Source organism: Typopeltis vanoorti, chromosome 22, assembly GCF_054136105.1.
Source record: "Typopeltis vanoorti isolate ZY-2024b chromosome 22, IOZ_Tvanoo_1.0, whole genome shotgun sequence".
Lineage (NCBI taxonomy): Eukaryota > Metazoa > Arthropoda > Arachnida > Uropygi > Thelyphonidae > Typopeltis > Typopeltis vanoorti.
Genome location: NC_143570.1, coordinates 8,323,209 through 8,343,325, shown reverse-complemented (window position 1 = coordinate 8,343,325; position 20,117 = coordinate 8,323,209). Strand labels below are relative to the sequence as shown.

The 20,117-nt window shown below is 34.2% G+C and overlaps 1 protein-coding gene across 1 annotated transcript in view; it reads left to right on the top strand.

Moving 5' to 3' along the window:
* Positions 1 to 20,117, top strand: part of RpL4 (ribosomal protein L4) — a 52,120-nt gene that overhangs the window by 15,894 nt on the left and 16,109 nt on the right. Inside the window, exons 3-5 of the mRNA XM_090412364.1 lie at positions 359 to 604; positions 8,112 to 8,236; positions 17,304 to 17,433. Of these exons, the coding sequence (XP_090268490.1) occupies positions 359 to 604; positions 8,112 to 8,236; positions 17,304 to 17,433 (501 nt within the window). The remainder of the gene's footprint in view (positions 1 to 358; positions 605 to 8,111; positions 8,237 to 17,303; positions 17,434 to 20,117) is intronic.

Sequence of the window (20,117 nt, the reverse complement as noted above, 5' to 3'; positions counted from 1 at the left end):
AGTCACTCTAAACACACACATTCATATTTCTTCAATCTAAAAAAAGACATTTAGATGAGTATATATTTATCATACATTATTCTTTTTATTATGCATTCATGATTCTCTGATGCATTGTATTACAGTAGTAGCATAACTAAAGTTACCTAAGTGCATTACATTAAAAAAAAAATACACTACCTTCATTGTTCTCCTTAATTTGTCCATGAAGAAATTGTTTTGTATACTACTTTGTTATAGTTTATAGTTCACAAAGTGCACAGTATTGATATCAATACTGTGCACTTTGTGAACTATATAATAATAATATTATGGCTTTGATAATATTAATAAATTATTTCACTTTTTTTTCTTTCAGGTCATCAGACATCAGCAGAATCCTGGGGGACTGGACGAGCTGTAGCTCGAATTCCTCGTGTTCGGGGTGGAGGTACTCATCGTTCTGGACAAGGTGCTTTTGGCAACATGTGCCGTGGAGGGCGAATGTTTGCTCCAACTAAGACTTGGCGTAGATGGCATCGTAGAATTAATATTAATCAACGTCGTTATGCAGTTTGTTCTGCTATTGCAGCAACTGGTATACCAGCACTAGTAATGTCAAAAGGTATTTAGTTTGATTTGTTAGAATCTCTCTCTTTCTCTGTAAATTGTGGTTAATATAAACATTTTAATAACCACATTAATGTTTTTTGTTTTGTAACTGATATATTTCTTGAAATTCATAATAATTGGTGGCATGTTTAAAAATACATTATCATTGAGTATTGGAATAGTACTTTTGCTGGATTTCTGTAACTACGTATAGAAATGTCCAGCCAATTTTTCAAACTCCATTAGGAGTTTGAAACAAGCAACTGATCAAAGTCTGTTATCAGAATTAGAGATATTTAACTTGGCTATTTACTTTTTGCAAGATTGAATAACTGCTGTAAAAATATCATATGAAAATCAGTAGTAAAAAGGCTATAAAAATAGGAAGGATTAATGAACATTTGCTAGACCCAATTTTTAATGAATATGCAAGCTAAATATGGAAATAAATGACCTAATAAGCAAAGCTGGTGTGGTAGGAAGTCAACTGAATAGATTTATGGAATAAGAGAAGAAATCTATTATCAAAACACTGAACTAACTATATTAAAAGAAGTCTTCAAACCAGTTTTAACCTCTGGATTTGAGAGCTGTGTTAAATATAAAACGTTTGATTGACTGGAGACTACAGGAATGTGAAGTCTGAAAAAAATTAGTGAAGTGAACAAATCATCGATAGAAACATTAAAAATTACTATATGAAGGAACTTGTTCTAACCATGTAAGAACTAAAGCGGCTACTGGTCAATGCATTATCAGTATTCAGGAATATATGTGAGCAGAGCTAATCTAAGGTAGTATTGTCACTTAAACAAAATGGGGGAGGTAAGCAAAAGAAATATCTTTTGCCAGGAAGGCAGGAAAAAAGATCCAGAAGCATACCAAGATCTAGATGGATTGATTGTCAGAAGTGCCTTAGAAAAACAAAATATTAGGTCTGCCAATTTTGGAGTCCTAGCAGATTAATTTAGAAAAAAATTGTTGATGGGAAGTTGGTATGGATTTAAATTTTTCATATACTGTTATTATATCCTATACGCCTAATGAGAATATATATCAGGAATTTGTAACTTTTTTAGATACATTCATGGTGGACGTTGCTCTGCTGAAATGGCCACTACCATTCTTCCACTTTGATCTAATCATGTAATAACTAAAGCAGCCACTGGTCAACATCCACGCATAGTTCAACTCCAAACATCGATCCAATGTGTCATCCTCTTTCTTCATTACATCTACCTCCCGTTCTTTGGAAAAGCCTTCTCCATACTACTTTCTAGTGAATGCATTCCCTAGCTTTTCAAGAAAATTCTATAGATTACTTCCTTCTCCATAATTACTTGTCTACAGGTGGTGCTTATAGGTCTAATGACCTTTACATGGTGGTCAGTTAAAAAAAAAGCATATATACTGCAAATAGAGGTCATAACAAATTATGTAGATAGCAGTCTATGAAACTGTATGAAGGAAAGCAGAGCTTAAAAAAAAACAAAAAAACTTGTGTATAAAGTTTGTATTCATGCATAAATAAAATTGAAATTGTTGTGGTTAAGGAGGATTAGCAAAATAGAGAATACAAAAAATATCTAATGTGTGTTGGAAGCAGAAGAAAATTTTTTTTTTGATAATAAATTACAGGCACAACCCAGCATATTAGGTTCCAGACAACCATTGCATAGCAAATCACTGTTCACCTCCCCCTCTCTTTTGTAGATGCATGTAATGTTTAGTAAACTTCTTAAGCAGTTGTCCATAAATGACCTAAATAATGCATTTATTACCAGTTGGGCCACCAATCTACACATTATGTTTTTCCATTTTTTGTCAATAAGATTGTCACATTTACAGCTAGATGTAGTGACTTATTTTTCAGGAAATAACAACATACTAAATTATTAATTATAATTACTTTAATATTTTCTTATTTTGGCAGCTGTTACATTGCCATCATCAGAATCATAAAAACAATTGTGTACACAGACAGTGAGTAACACTGGGCAGATGAGGCTGAGGGAAGGTTTATGCCTCTAAGGTTGACTTTGGTCAACTTTAGAGGCATAAACGGCGTCCTCTAGTAGGCTAGATTGAGTAGTCTTGGCTGTTGGGCTGAAGATCTGAGAATGAGTGCTTCCTGAATTTGGGAGACTCATGCACCTCAATTTGTTGAGGTTGAGAAAATGTGTCAGGGCTGAGGCAGATTTGAGGAATAGCCTCTCATATTTGTATTTGCTGCAGTGTAAGAGTCACCTTCCAATGTATTCTGTGGTTGGTGTCCAAAGCATAGTCAGCAAGTCATGAGTTGCTGTAATGGTGGAACCGAATGTAGTCCTTGTTCAGAAATTCCGATATTGGCTGTCCTGCCTGTTTGGATGTACTAGGACAGTTTGCAACTGCAAGGATTTGGTAGAAAATTTTTGTAGGAAATGTGGCTGGTCTTTAAAAAAATTGGCATTTCCATTTTTTTGATGTGTTCTATAAGTAGTTGTAGGGTTGTATTTCCTTAGGATTTTTGTCAGTTTTTTGGATGTTGCTGAGATATATGGATTGGTGATAGATCTTGAGTAATCTCTGCTCTGAAGGGGGAGGGGTGTTGCGAGAATTGAACTTTGGTCTTTTCCTATCAAAGGGTGCAATGTCCTGCCATTCTTCCAATTGCACTGCAGAAGCACTTGTTTATAAAAATATAACCATTTCTATATGTAAATTTTAAAAATTATAACAACCCGTTTATTTTATCCTAAAATGCTATAAAAAATAACATGAACCAGTAGCAAATACACTTTTCTATAAGTTTAAATGCATTCAAGATGATTACTGCACAACCCATTTTCATTAAATAAAAAAAAAAAAAAAATACTACTGCTTAGATTTGTGTAGAGTACAGTGAAGAATTTAAAAATAAAAGTAACAAAACATTTGTTTACCCATGTAAACAAATATCAACTATTATATTTTGAATCAAACCATCTACCAACTTAAGAACTATTTCAGACCAGCAAGAAAAGGGGAAAAAATCCTGTATAACCTGAATTCAGAAATTTTGTTTTATTTAATTATTTTGGCAAGCATATTTTTTGGGGAATGCATTTGTTTTAAAATTAAAATGTATATTTCATTATTATATTTTGAATCAAACCATCTACCAATATAGTAATATCTCACTATATGATGCCTTGTTTTATGACAATCCACTCAAACAATGCTTTTCAATCATACCAATGTCAGTTTATATGACGCTGCGTTCATCCACATGACAGTTTTAGCAACAACTCTCCCGTGAATCAACCGATGTTCAGTTTCATGAATTGTTTTGTTTAAGATGTCATTGTTCACTACATTTATGTTTGGTGTTTTGCTGAATTCTAAACTGTTTATAAGTTATTTATAACTATTATTCTATCTTATTGTTGTTAAAGCATGCCTAATGCATTGAAGTCTTAGTATCATGCCTCCACGTGGACCCCCCCCCCCAGGAAACATGGTGTCATAATGAGCCATGGCAAAGTTGATACTAAGAAAAGAGCTAGCAGAAAGCTATAAAGTACATCTCCCAAGACGTTATGTGGCCATCGTGGGAGATGTTAGGACTGCAATGAAATCTGCTGTTTTATCATTGGCAGAAGAATTCATATGTCAACGGCAATGTGAAACAACTGGCAGGCGGAAGATTCTGAATACAGATCAGTGGCTGACAGTGTGAGCCAAGTTAGCTGGCTATTGCAGATGTGGAAGAGATCGGTGCCTCACCACATTACTATCCTCTATCCTATAGTCGACCATGCAGAACCGAAAATATTTTACAAGCTATGCTTTGGAAGTTGGAACCTCTGCAACGTCCCAAGCTCTAAATAGTTACAGGGAAGAAGTTACTGGAACTGTGATTAAAACGAGTGCTGCAAGTGCACTCCATGATGATGGCAACTTCCAAAATCTGAAAGGAAGGTTGGCATTTGATATTCCTCGTTTGAAAACAAGAAACAGAGTCTTGAAAATTGTAATTTGGAACGTGAGAACATTATATAAACTAGGAATTTTGACAACCTTATATAGGAAATAAAAAGACTTTGTTGATGTAATGGGAATTAGCAAAACAAGATGGCCTAACATGGGAAAACTAGAGAAAGGTGGGTTTACATTTGTATATTCTGGTGGAGAGAAGCATGAATATGGAGTGGGTTTCATGATTAAGAAAGATATCTTTAAATGTGTAATGGGGCTGTGGCCCATAAACAAAAGAATAATACTTATTAAATTAGCCGCAAAGCCTTTTAATATCATAATTATCCAGGTTTATGCCCCTAGGATGACTCACAGTGATGAAGAAATAGAAGATTTTTATAATAACTTACAAAAATCTATAGAATATGTAAAATCAAATGAGATACTCATAGTGATGGGTGACTTGAATGCAAAGGTTGGAGAAGGGAAAGAAAATCTAGTTGTTGGAAAATTTGGACTAGGCAACAGAAATGAAAGAGGTGAGAGATTGATACAATTCTGCATTCAAAACAACTTGCGCATAATGAATACTTTCTTTCAACATCCAAAGTGCAGACTGTATACTTGGACAAACCCAGATAACTCTATAAGAAACCAAATAATTTCATAACGATAAATAATAGATACAAAAATAATATAACCAACATAAAAACATACCCAGGTGCTGATATAGGTTCAGACCATAACCGTATTGTGTCCACCTTAAAAATTAAATTAAAAAACATTTCTAAAAACAATCATACTGAAAGACTTGACTTCACAGTGTATGTAGCTCTGAATGTACCTAACAACATAATGGTGTTTAACTCAGAAATTAGATCATATAGGATATAAAACAGAAGACAATATACTTTGTAACACAGAGAAAATTGAAAACAGGTGGTCAAATTTTAGAAGTGCAATATATAAGACAGCTAATGAGGTTATCCCAAAAATTAAATACAATAAGAAAAAACCCTGAATGACTGAATCAATACCAGAACTTATGAATGAAAGATGAAAAAAGAAAAGTACACAACAGTATAGAATACTCAGTAAAATTATAAAAAATGAATGCAGGAAGGCTAAAGACAAGTGGCTAAATGAAAAATGTAAAGAAATAGAGGAAGTGGACAAGAAACATAATAGTAAAGAAATGCATAAATCAATCCAAGCCCTGACAAAGAAAAATTTCAACCATAATCCTTGTATAAAAGACCAAAATGGAAAAATGCTACTAGAGACACAAGATATCATAAAAAGATGGAAAGAATATGGAAAAGAAGTGTTTGACTCTGATCGCACAGACGCACCAGATATACAAAATATGAAGAAATAGAATATGCTCTAAGTCAAATGAAAACAGGTAAAACACCAGGCTCTGATCAAATCCCTATTGAATTGTTAAAGAAAGTAAATGAAAACACACTTAATGACCTAAAGGTTAATTTTAATAACATCTATGATTCAGGATACATCCCTGATAATCTAAGGAAATCTATCTTTGTCACTATTCCCAAAATTCCAAGAACTTTTGAATGTACAGAATATAGAGACCGCAGATATGAGAGTCCTGAGAAAGATTAGAGGCGTGAATGAACAGATGGCATCAATGGCAATATCATATTAAAAACAAGGATATTAGGAAAGAACTTGACACTGTCAGCATCCAGGAATGCATTAATAGAGCTAATCTCAGGTGGTATGGTCACTTAAACAGAATGGGCGAAGAAAGATTAGCAAAACAAGTGTTCTCTGCCAGGTTGGCAGCAAAACGACACAGAGGAAGACCAAGATATAGGTGGATTGATACGGTACAAAGTGCCTTAGACAATAGAAATATAAGATCTGATAATGTTGGAGTCTTGACAAGTAACAGACTGATTTGGAGGAAAATTGTAGATAGGAAGTTAGTAATGATGTAGTTTTTTTCATGTAGTACTATCATATCCTGTACACCCCTTGAGTGTACATGGCAGGAATTTGATGATGATGATGGAATAAAAGGCACTTTGTCAGTAGAAATAGAAGACACTTAATCAGGTTTAAAAAGACAAAGGTACAAGAGAAGGAATCTTCAATTTGAAAACATTATGTGAAAGAAGCCTTGACAACCAGAAAAGCATATATCTTTGTTTTATTGATTTCACCAAACATTTGATTCAATAGATCAGAAGAAATTAATACATATCCTACAGAATAATGGGTTAAAAGGAAAAGATCTACGTATAATTACAAATATATACTGGAATCAAATGGCCTCAATAAGATATAAAAATACATATTCTGGCAACTTTGAAATCAAAAAAGGAGTAAGATGTGTCCTATCACCCTCACTGTACGATATATATATAGTGAGCAAGTTTTTAAAAATATTTCAGAACTGAAGGATGTAAAAGTCGGAGGTAGGAACTTCAACGACTTCAGGTATTCAGATGACACAGTTCTTATAGCTGAATCTGAAGATGACCTTCGAAACTTAATCACAGAAATTTATAACAGAAGCTTCGACATGGGATTAATTATTAACCTAAAGAAAACAAAGTGCATGATTATTTCAAAAGAACCAATAAATAAGAAACTGAACATAACTGTTAACAAAAAGAAAATTGAACAGGTTCAGTCTTTTATATATTTGGGACAAATTTTTACAGACAGAGGAAATTCCCTTAAAGAAATAAAAAGAAGAATAGAGATAGCAAGAAAAACCTTTACTGATATGAAAACTGTTCTAACATCAAGAGACATTAATATAGACACAAGAAAAAGATTAATAAAATGCTATATGTGGTCAAGCCTTCTCTACAACAGTGAAACTTGGACTCTAAATAAAGAAGCAGAGAAAAAATTAAAAGCTTTCGAAATGTGGACCATCAGAAGAATGTTGAAACTACTGTGGACAGAGAAAATAAAAAACGAAGATGTTTTAAAGAAAGCAAAAACGAAAAGAACATTAATGAAAATAATTAAAGAGCAAAAACTTAAATAGTTTGGACATCTAACTAGACAAGAAGGCATTCAGAAATTAATATTAGAAGGGAAATTGGATGGAAAAAGAGGGAGAGGTAGACCCAGGAGAATGTGGTTTGAAGACATTAAGGACTGGACTGGCTTGAATTACCATAAATGTTCCAGAGCACAAAAGAAAGAAAAAGGTTCCTTGACATGGTTGCCAACCTCCTTCTAGGTGGATGACACTTGAAGAAGATGGATTGAAACAGTTACTGTGCAAAACAATAGCAAGGCACTAATTTTGTCATTAAAAACACATTTTTCTTAAATTATACACTCATGAATTGCATTGCAGCCAGTTTAAAATTTTGAAGAAATTAATTTCTTTGTATACTGTACTATTCAGAGAACATTTTAAGCATTATTTAAGAAGTTGCAAAGCATTGGCATACTTAATACTTTTTATATGCTGTATGTGTGTGCTTAACTTTTGATGTATCACTGATTCTAAGGCATTGATATATTATTCTTAATAATGAGATTCAGCCTTAATTAACCAGGATTTTTTTTTCTTTTTTTCTCTCTGTTAGGACACAAAATTGAAGAAATTCCAGAGGTCCCATTAGTAGTTACTGACAAGATTCAAGAATTAACCAAAACTAAACAGGCTGTTCATTTTTTAAGAAAACTTAAAGTATGGAATGATATCAAAAAGGTAAAAATAAATCACTTAAAATATATAATATATATTTATATATTATATAGCCTGCTGCTTATAAATATATTTGTAAGCAGCAGGCTAGAATAGTCACAACTGTTGTATGGAAAGCTAAGTCTTAGTATGAAAAGAAACTGGTTCTGCATGCTAAAGACAACCCACAAGAATTCTATTGATATGCTGCAAGTAAAAGAAAATGAATATAAAAGAATACCTCCTTTAAATGCAGATGACATGAGGGTTACAGATGCAGAAGTGGTTGTTCAACTAATGAGTCCCATTTTGTTAAAAGCTATCAACCTGTTGTACACGACATTGAGCTCACTGCTACCTCTTCACTGGATGAAGAAACTCAGGTGTGTGAGGATGAGGTATTAGAGCTGCTGCACAAATTGAATAAGAATTCAGCAATAGGAACTGATGGGATATCAGCAGGTGTGCTAAAAGAATGTTTAGCTGAACTGGCTATTCGTTTAACCAGGCTGTTTAATATGAGTCTCAGAATGGAAGATTCTGCAAGAATGGAAAGAATGTATGGCAATTCCATTGCACAAGGGTAGTTCGAAGACCTGTGTATCCAACTATCAGCCAATCAGTATCTTAGAAGAAGTCGTGAATATTTTGGAAAAATTGGTCAGGGCTTGCATCATTCAGAAATGGGTTGACAGTGTATCTCTAGTTTACAATGAATAACATGGTTCACTAAGGGAAGGTCATGGTCATGGGGGAAGGGGGGGGGCTTTCGAGTCTTCAAAATTCGAGCCATCAGAATTCAAGGAGAACCGGCCTACCGGTCCGGAACACAGGGGGTGGAGCCCCTAGTAATAATATAATTTTGCTTTGGGGTGCAAATGTGTTCATATGAAAGTTGTTGGAATTTTTTCTTTTCTTTGGAAAACAGGGAATTGTTGTTGTTATTGTGACAACTCCAGGGAGTCGAAAGACTCATCCGCATTGAACGATTGATTCCCTTCCAACTACTAACCGCGCTTAAACTTAACTTTTTTCGTGAGCCATTAGTAGCTGAGGCTACCAATTGACGAATTCTTCTACGCTTCAAAGTCCTCACTTGCAGCTTGACTGCTTGATATTACTCTGACTTGCATGCATGCATGCTAGGCCTTCATGCTGCTGTGGAATTGGAAAGTTGCCCTAGTTACTGCCATGCAACTTTACTGTATTTACTTTCCTTTACAAATTTACCAATAGGCATAGGAGCTAAAATTTTGGAATTTTCATGTAAAAACAATGTCAGTAGTATTAATTTTTTTTTAAATTGTATATTTAGAAATTGAAAAATTAATATTTCAAGTTAATATGTATGAATCTTTGTTTTGTAGATGCTTTCTGTAAAATTCATAAGTGCTCTTGATAGAAAAACAGCCTTTCCCTATTATGTATATTCAGGCAGACCTTGGGAGAAATATTCCATGTTTTTTCCCTAAAGTGCTGTCTAAATTACAAGATTATCCCAAAATTTGCAATAATGTACAGGAATAGTTCGATTTACTAGAAATAAAAAATGTTATCATATATCCAGAGCACTCATAAAACAGACTTTAAAAGAGAGATTGCAAACAGAAAAAAGAGACATACTAATATATTCTGAAATAGATAATTCTAATATAAAATCTCATTTCAAATTAATGATTACACCAAGTTAATCGAAACTCACCATATGAAAAAATGGAGACTTTGATTGACTCCCATAAAAATGTGGCTCCCAATTCTTCTGAAAACACTAAAACACAATCTGTGCGAAATAATCCAATTAAAAAATTACCAAACTATAGCTCACACCAGATGAAATCACCATTTTAATAAAGACCTGAATTTTGCAATATCCCCAAGATATACTAAGCAAACATTACCATCAAAACCCAGGCAAAACTGGAAACAGACCCTAATAAAGAAGCAATATTTCATAAATATTGTCATCATCATCAAATTCTTGCCATGGACCCTCAAGGGGTGTACAAGATATGATAGTATTACATGAAAAATTAACATCATTATTAACTTCCTATCTACAATTTTCCTCCAAATCAGTCTGTTATTTGTCAAGACTCCAACATTGTCAGATCTTGTGTTTCTATTGTCTAAGGCACTTTGTACAGTATCAATCCACATATATCTTGGTTTTCCTCTGGGTCGTTTTCCTGCCAACCTGGCAGAGAACACTTGTTTTGCTAATCTTTCCATGCCCATTCTGTTTAAGTGACCATACCACCTTAGATTAGCTCTGCTAATGCATTCCTGGATGCTGACAATGTCAAGTTTTTTCCTAATATCCTCGTTTTTAATATGATATTGCCATTGATACCATCTGTGGTCTCTAGTCTTTGGTCAAGTGTTTTACTTCTGACCCAACTGTCTCAGATCAATAAGTTAAAACTGGTTTGAACACTGTCTTGTATAAAGCTAATTTAGTGTTACGACTAATTTCTCTCTTATTCCATATGAATTTATTCAGTTGACTTCCTACCATACCAGCTTTATTGATTCTGTTGTCTATTTCCATATTTAATTTACCATCTTCACTAAAAAATCATGCCTAAGTAGCTGAAATGCTTTTCTTGTTCCACAGGTTCTCTGTTCACAATTCAGTTGACATTTTCAATGATTCTGCCTATTTTCATTGTCTTTATCTTTTTATTGCTGACCTTCATACCATATCTGTTACAACAGTTATTCAATTTAGTCAGGGAATCTTGCAGACTTGTAGTGGATTTATTTAGAAGTATAACATTGTCAAAGAGCTGACATTAACATCTCCAATTGTGATATCATGTTTAATACCACTTTCCTTCATAATGTGATCCATATAGATAATGAATAGCATAGGGGGATGATAATGTACTTCCTAGTCACACACCAGATTTAACATTAAACCATCTTCCTATACCTCCTTCAATTCTAACTGCTGACTTACAACTCAAATAAAGACTAAGTATTGTTTGATGTAATGCCCCATTGACACCATATAACTGTAGTGTATTGAATAGCTTCTCTCTCTCTCTTGGCACATTGTCATATTCCTTTTCATTTTTTTTTTTTTTTTTCAATAATCTTTGTGTATTTTAGTATACAGTTCACATCTGAGAGCTGCTCAACTTTTATTCTCTTTAAAACTTTCTTACATGTTATTCTTTTTAATATGAAATTCAATTTTATCCTGCTCAAGACTAAATAGTGATCACTTCCAATTTCATATTCTCTGTACATTGTGGTGTCCTGCACCAGTGAGAAACACATCACATCAACAATAACATAGTCAATGAGACTTTTCTTATTCCTTGCCTCTTCTCTCCATGTGAATTTGTGCACATTATGTTGGAACAAGGTTTTAGTAATAACCAGTCCATGTCCTGAGCAGAAATCTAACAGGTATTTGCCAGTATTATTAGCTTTGCTCTTTTCTCCAAATTTTCCCAAAATATTTTTGTATGTCTGACAATCATTTCCTACTCCGCTATTTAGATCCCCAACAAGGACCAACATTTCCTTTTTCATTGTGTCAGTTGCTTTTTCTAAGGCCTCAAAAAATTCCTCCACTTCTACCTTAGTAGAATGTTCTGTGGGACCATAGGCACAAATAAGTCTCATTGTCCACTTCCCCATTCTGATATTTGCCCACATCACTTTACTTGAGACTGCCTGCCATTCAAGAAGATTAGCCTCGTATTTCGTGTTGAATAGTATGGCTACTCCTTTTCCTTGATTGTCATTGCCTGAATATAACATTTTGTATTTATTGCTCAGAAAGATCTCGCCATTTTTTGTCTTTTTTTGTTTCAGTCACTCCTATTATGTTGATCTGGTACTTATCTAATTCCTCAGCTAGCTCCATTTCTTTGCCATTCAGGCTTCTTATGTTGATAGTACTGATCTTTCTCTGGTGATGTTGAGTTGGGGTGTGTTTTCAGATTTTTTCCAGTAGCTGACTTTTTGCTGTTCGCCCTGGTTCCTTGGCGAAAACAACGGATGCCTTGTTTAATCGGGCTATGCCCCAGCTGGTGTGAAATTTTGTTATGTTGTACTGTCATTTTGTATTTTGGTTTAAGCCAATAAGATACAGTTTGGTCAGCTAAATCCCAAATTGCCAGCCCATCCTCATTTGTTCAGTATCCAGGTAGATACCCAACAGGGTGCACCACGAGAAGGTGAGGATTGGACATTAGGTCAGAAGCCCTGGTCCGTTCTCCACATTCCTTTAAAGGCTATATGGAGGTCTCCTCTCAGTTATACAGCTTTGGCCCTTAAGCACCCCCTCATAAATATCACTAATAGTAAAATCAAAATATAGTCTAACTTCACTTCTAATCTGCAGAAAGAATTTGATATCATTAAAAAAGAATCTAGACATTATTATTACTAAAGCAGATAAAGGTGACATGGTGGTCATTCTAAATTAATCAGTTATCACAATAAACTATTAGAAATTTTAAATGATCAAAATACATAGCAAAAAACATTTACCAACTCCACTCCCAATCTCATAAAACAGATTGAAATGATTTACATGGATTTTAAAAAGTCAAAATAAGATTGCTAAAAACAAAACACAGACCACTTGCCCTCTGTATATTTGGAGAAGTCAAGATTCACGAAGTGTGTTATCCATTACATCCAGTAATTTCATATAAAGATACCACCATGTCACCTTTCAAAATTTGTAGCAAAATTATTAAAACCATTATTGATCACATCTAATTTTATGATTAAAAACAGACCCTTTCACAAAACATCATACCTAACTATTCCAAAATGATGTCCTAACTTCACTGATCGATCTATACACTATTGCTGACATCCCCAGGATGTTGTTGACACATTATTTCTAGTTGACCATACTTTACTCACATACAGAATTAACCGCTAATGATATTTTAGCCTTCATAAAGTTAATAATCTCAGTAAGCTTTTTCAAATTTTGAAAAAGATGGCTTGATGTCTTACACGTAATTTTACATCATTTTTACTCTTGTCATCTATGTGGATCACATGATGTGGCATTGAACCTGATATTAGAATTGAATATATCAAAATTAGCTATTTGCTTTATGCAGATAATGTTCTTCTAAACACATCTAGTGCATGTCATAAAATATCAGTTGTAACAAATTTGGCATGAAAATTAAGAATAAAACTATGAAAATAGGTGCATTCTGAATGGAGAATCTATAAAACAAGTGAAATATTTCAACTATTTAGGCACAATTTTTAGTGAAGATAGCAAGTTAAATCTGGAAATGGACATAGCTAGTGTGTTGGTGGAGAGCCATTTGAATAAATTTATATGGAATAGGAGAGAAATTAGCCAAAATACTAAACTACCAGTGTATAAGACTGTTCAAACTAGTTTTAAGTTATTGATCTGAGAGTTGGATTAGAAATAAAACACTTGATCAAAAATAAAGACCATAGATATGAGTCCTTAGAAAAATTAGGGGAGAAAACAGATAACATCATTGGCAGAAACATTAAAAATGAAGACATCATTAGGAAGGAACTTGACATTTGCATTCAAGAATGCATGAGCAGGCTAACCTAAGGTGGCATGATCACTTAAAACAAATTGGAAGGGGAAAGGTTAGCAAAACAGATGTTTGATCCCAAGATTGCAGGAAAAAGATCAAGAAGACGACCACCAAGGTCTAGGTGGATTCAGTCAAAAGTGCTTTAAAAGAACGAAATGTTAGATTGACAATATTGGGGGGCTGACAAATAATAGACTGATTTGGAGGAAATTTGTTGATAGTAAACAATTAATAATTTAAACTTAAATTAAACTCTCGAGGGTACATATCAGGAAATTGATGAACTTTTTGAAATTTAACGGCATTTATATCCAAACTTTTGGACTACCAGTGAGCCAAAATATTAGTGGAGAGTTGAACTATTTTTGTGATACCTGGAGTCTAACTTATTAAACCTTTCTTTTCCCCTGTCATTACTTTTTTATGGATATGTGGGTGTTGTTTTATGTATTGGAGATCCAACATGTACAACTTTCCTACATACCTCACTTAACGACGTTAATATTTAAATTTATAATAAAATCAGAATGTTAAAAATCCATGAATTTTCTAAATTTAACATTAATTAGATCCAAAGACCATATAGCTACAAAAATATTCTATAAATTTATATACATATTGCAAACTACTGCACTTTTAACTATTATCATCCATACTCCATTAAAAAATGCAGTTATTCTTTTACAATTTATAAATGCATGTAAATTTTCAACTACAAATGATTATCTTAATAAGGAAATTAAAAAATTAATATGGATTTACAAAAAAAAATCAAAATTATCCTATGCAGTTAATAAATTATGCAAGCCAAACGATTAACCAGTTCTACAACTAAAGACAATTTTACAACACAAAATAATAAAATTACCACATATCGTCACTGCAAATGTTTGGCATCTGTTCTAGCAACATTGCTGATATAAAATTCTTTTGTATCCAGTGAAGACATTGAACAAAAAGTAAGCTGCTTAAAGAACAATTTGAAAAAGTGTAGAAAATTGCCAACCAAGAATGTTACAGCTGTCTCAGTTAATGATGCTATCCTTTAATGACAACATTTCTGACTCCCTTTTCCCATGGGTTATCCATGTTAGAATGAAGGCCTCTATTTCCCACTGTTCAAAATGCCCATCCCAGGCCTAAGCCATGATTTTCCAAAAAGTGTGCCTGAGCAGTCCAAGAAAACAGCTTATTGTAAATGGCTTGACACAAAAACGCTGCCTGTGCCAATGATAGGTGTCCTTTCTGGTCCCATCTCACTCAAATAGTAGTATTGCAGCTTCTAAAAATAAAGCTGATCTGTTGTCATTCTTCTCATCCATCTCCTGAATAGATGACCAGGATAAACTACTTCCTCCTCTACCTGGACCATTCCATTGCATACCTTCTGTGACCTGCTAGCAAGACATCAGAAGAATTGTGAAAACCTGAATACTAAAAAGAGCTTCTAGCCTGATGGAATCCCACCAATTGTACTCAAGAGATGTGCTCTTGAATTAAAACTTGTTCTTTATTATGTATATACTATGTTACACTTGGTGCATCCACCCTACAGCAATGAAGTAAGTCAGTATTAGCTAATTTGAACAAAAAGGTAGGTGATAAGTGTCTACCTTCAAACTATTGACCTGTTGCTTTCACCTCAATGTTGAAGTAATGGAGGCTATCAATAGTCAACTCTTTCTACACCTGGAGAACTGTCAACTAATCAGTGACCATCAGTAATGAATTTGTCAGTCATATCTTGTTGCCTACATCACCCATTTCTGGACATGTGCCATAGATAGGATTGGAGATATTTGTGCTGCTTCACACTTAACATTTCCAAGGCATCTGATAGGGTTTCTCATCAAATTGCTACGTATAATCTGCCTTTCTTCTCTTGTTATTGAAAAATCTTCATATTTTTGTATTAACAGAGGTATTCCTCATCTTCTCCCTTCTATGTATTAGGCCTACTAGACTGTTACATAGCTATCTTAAGCCTTTCTAAGTCGTACCCATCTCGAGGATAAGGTGACTAGCCCTGTGCCTCCCGGTATATCATGTTGCTATAGCTCGTGTGTTCAAAGGGCCGGTTTGCCTGCTTACGGGAGGAAAAACTCCAAATAAATTGAGGAGAAAAACCCTGCTGTCCACGCTCAAGACCGGCTAACTTCGCTGTGTCTCAGAAAGATCCTTAAGCTCCTCGTGTCTGTGACAGGAATCAAACCCAGGACACTCCTTTCCCTTGGAATGGAGTTCTCATATTTGAGGTAGTGCACCTAAACCTCTCTAAAAATTCTTGCTCTTCAGAAGTGAGTAGTTGATTATAGACTCCTCTTGCATAGATTCTATTCAGCCACTGTCTCACAGATGGTCAGTTTCTCCATTTGGTCTCTTCTACAGATAATTCCATGGGTAATTAGCCCATTCCCCCCATTTCTTCTAAACCTACAGCAACACGAGCAGTAGTTGCTCAACATCCTTTTACAGTTGAACTGCTGACTCACCTCAACTAAACCAACTATCCATCATCTTTCATTCCATCCATCTGTGGAATGGCTTTCCTCATTAAGTATTTTCCTTAGCCTTCATCTCTTTAAGAGGAATATAAACTGATTACTCTTGACTCCAGCTTGTGGGCATTTATTTGCTATATGCTTTGCAACCCCTTGTTTGTGGGAGTATTGTAAACATTTTTTTAAAAATCATTTTTCAATACATATGTGATCTCTGACAATACAAATGTGTACTGATAGCCTCATATGCTATCAGTACACATCCATTCCTATGACAAACTTATAGTGCTCAAACCCTCCAAGTTTTTAAAAACTTTTACAACCATTACCTTTTAAGAATAGGTAATGGTTGTAATAATAATAACAGTGTCCGGTAGGATAAGGATTTTCAAATTAAAAACTTCCCTTATGTTATGCTACCAAAAGTCTATTCCTATCTTATTTCTCATAAGATCTCACCTCACATCGCATTCCTGGCATTGTGTACGATCAGATCTTTCTTCTTGATATTATTTATGCCTTTAGCTTTTCCTGATACATACATCACATCCATAGCTTTCTCAGCAGCATAAAAACTAGGTGAACTTTTTGTTCATGCATTTTCTCATGGGGAGCGCTGTACAAAAAACCTTAAAAATGTATGGTGCTATCCAAAATAGAAAGGAAAAAAATAATCTGGTTCATAGATATGTTGCTTCTGCCTTACATGTTTTTCTGTACTTATTTTCAGTTAGGTTTTGTTGAACTGACTTCAATCATTCCTGTCCCTGGAACATTCATTACATTCCCACAAGGGTTAGTTTCCAGATATTCAAGAAGCATCAGTAGAACATTCTTTCTTCATAACTACTTGCTCATACACTGTGCTACATGATTTTTAGCCTCTTTCTGGTGGATGGGTAGTGAAAAAAAACAGCTGTAGTTTGTCTGGTGTGATGTTGTGGAATGTGCCTCTATGATTGACTCAGATTTGATACGGTGAAATGTAACATTTGTTGACTGATTTTTAACTTAACTTTATAGGTGTACAAGTCTAAGAGATTCAGAGCAGGCAAAGGTAAAATGAGAAATAGACGAAGAATCCAACGTTTAGGTCCTGTTATTGTATACCGTAAAGATAGTGGTTTAACACGAGCATTCAGGAACATTCCAGGTAACTGCATATTAACTGTTGGAATATTCTTTTTCCATTACATAACATAAATGAATTCCGATTTCATATTTTTGTATAAACAAGAACTAAATTCATTCTGTTTAATTCCTTATTGACAGTGATTTAAGTAGTTAAATCCTTTTATTTATATCATATTAAGTTATATATATACATGTATATACTACAGCTACAGTAAAATAGTATTGAGATAATACTACATTTCAGAGAAACCTAAACTGCACATAGATCCCTCATCTCCGTGGTTGTGTCCATATTGAACTGCTGTTATCATCCTGTTAATCTTTCAAAGTGCCCTTTTGTCTGTTGGTGTTAGTTTCTTGGCTTCCTGGTGTTGCCTATAGCAGGTTTCAGGTGAAGGTCTTTTACCAGTGTGTAAAAGACAATCTAATGTTGCTGTCATTACATCGTATTGTAGATAGCATTTATTATTAATACACAAATTAGCCAAAATGCTCTCACAGTATACTGGCAACATTCCTTCTCACATTAAAAAAAAAACTCAGTCCACTTTAAAGCCAGTATAAAAAAACCTCTCACTCGAACATGCTGACATAATGGTCAGTTTTGATGTCTCCTCTATTCATTAATGTTCCACTTAAAGACACCTCGGACTTTATCCAAGGTATATATTTCATCCCTGTTTCACTTCACCAGTTTGCTGCCACTTGTATACCTTTCTATTTATTACTATTTTTATAGTAATAAATATAGATATTTGTGTGCAAATATAGCTATTTGTGTGCTAGAAGAGGAGCTCCCAGACACACCGAATTCTGACCTTTGGACAATCCTTTTCAATGTCTCAAATGCTTCAGCAGACAATAAGATGTTGGCACATCATGAAGTATGACAATCTATTAAACTTAGTTTCAAGACTCAACAACCTCATAAAAATACCATTATAAGCCTATCATCTCTGTTGTTGACTATTTTCCATATTTTAAAAATCACTTCCTAGTTGAAAAACTCAAGTTTCCAGAAAGGAAACCCTACTACCTCTGTATTGGGCAGGCTACTTCACCTTTAGTTAAAATCCTTTTCTCATCCCAGACAAGATTTGAACCCAGATCTTTCCAGTGATTTCTCAATGTTTGTTAAATTCATATGCTGATTTACTTGTAATGAACATATTGCTAGTTCTTCATTCCTGTACTGCTGCTGTAAATTCTTGTTCATCTGCCTTTGTTCACAGTTCCTTTAGATTTTAGAGTTTAGCTTTTTGGATTTCTTTGAAATGTGTTGGCTATGGTTTGCATAATCTTAATTTAAAAATAGTACGCATTTTAAGGAAAATTTTAACATTACATTACATTTCAAAGTTAGTCTGGTCATTTCATTCATAGAATTCAGAAATTGACAGGGTTATGTCATATCATCCTAATTGATACTAAAAGCTTTCATTGGATACAAGTTGAACTCTGGCTGCTGCCTTGAAAAAAAAATTGCAGCAAAAAATAACTTTTGCATACACATTCACCTCTCACTATAGCAAACTCTTAAGGACCACAGAAATAGTCTACTGTAGTGAATTTACTTAATAATAACTTGTCTGCTATTCTAAGTGAGCTGTTTTAATGGTGTTTTCTAGCATAAAAGTTTACTGTAATTTGTTTCTGGAGGTGCCTGCGATAAAATAATTTATAAAAAAGAAAAAATTCTCTACAAAAGAAAAAAGGCCCGTGTAGCTCAGTGGAAGTGGCACTTAGTCACTCAAAGTTAGACTCAGGTTCAAGTCTAGTCGCCGACTGGTGGAACTTTTTCTAAGCTTATCTTTGACCGGTTCCCAAGTTAGTTTATCTCTGGCATGGGCAAGCGAGTTTTTTGTCCCATAAACTCAATTAGGAACCAAGAGATGGCAGCACTTGTTTCAGTCTTTTCATCAGTGGTTGCCTATACTTAGTGATAGATACTTGTCTACTCCCTGTAAGGGAATAAAAGGTGTTAGCTGATTTATTTATAAAAGAAAAAAGTTCTATCTCAGTGAAAGTTAGTCTTGTGAAAATTTACCAATATATCTTAATATCCATTTGCATTATCTTTTGATTCAGAGTTATACTGGCTTCATTGTGTTGGCTATAAGTCCAAATCCAACCAATCATAGTTATGTTTATTTTTTACTGTTTTGCTCTTTCTAATGATGTATTCCATCACAACCATGTTGTGTCTTACATATCACAGAAATACGCATAATATTTATGAAGTGAGTTGACTTAATAACATCGTGGCACTCACTCATGATAACCAACTACCAAAAATTCGTGTACAAAATCACCATAGGAATTCCATATAGAATGCTATTCTAAACATTACAACATTAGCCTGAGTAGCTGTGTGGTTAATGTATTCACTCTTCAACAGGCTGTGAGTTCTAATCTTGCAGTGGGCATGGATGTTTGTTGGTGGAAGATAGATTTTGTCATCTGGTGTGAGATCACCAGCCTGCTTATTGTCTGAAGTAACTTGAAAAGGTTACATGTTTGGTCTCTAGAATAAGGTTTCCTGATTATGTTAGCAGAGCTAATCTCAGGTGGTATGGTCACTTAAATAGAATGGCTGAGGAAAGATTAGCAAAACAAGTGTTCTCAAAAAGATATATGTGGATTGATATGGTAAAAAGTGCCTTAGAAGATAGAAATATAAGATCTGACAATATTGGAGTCTTG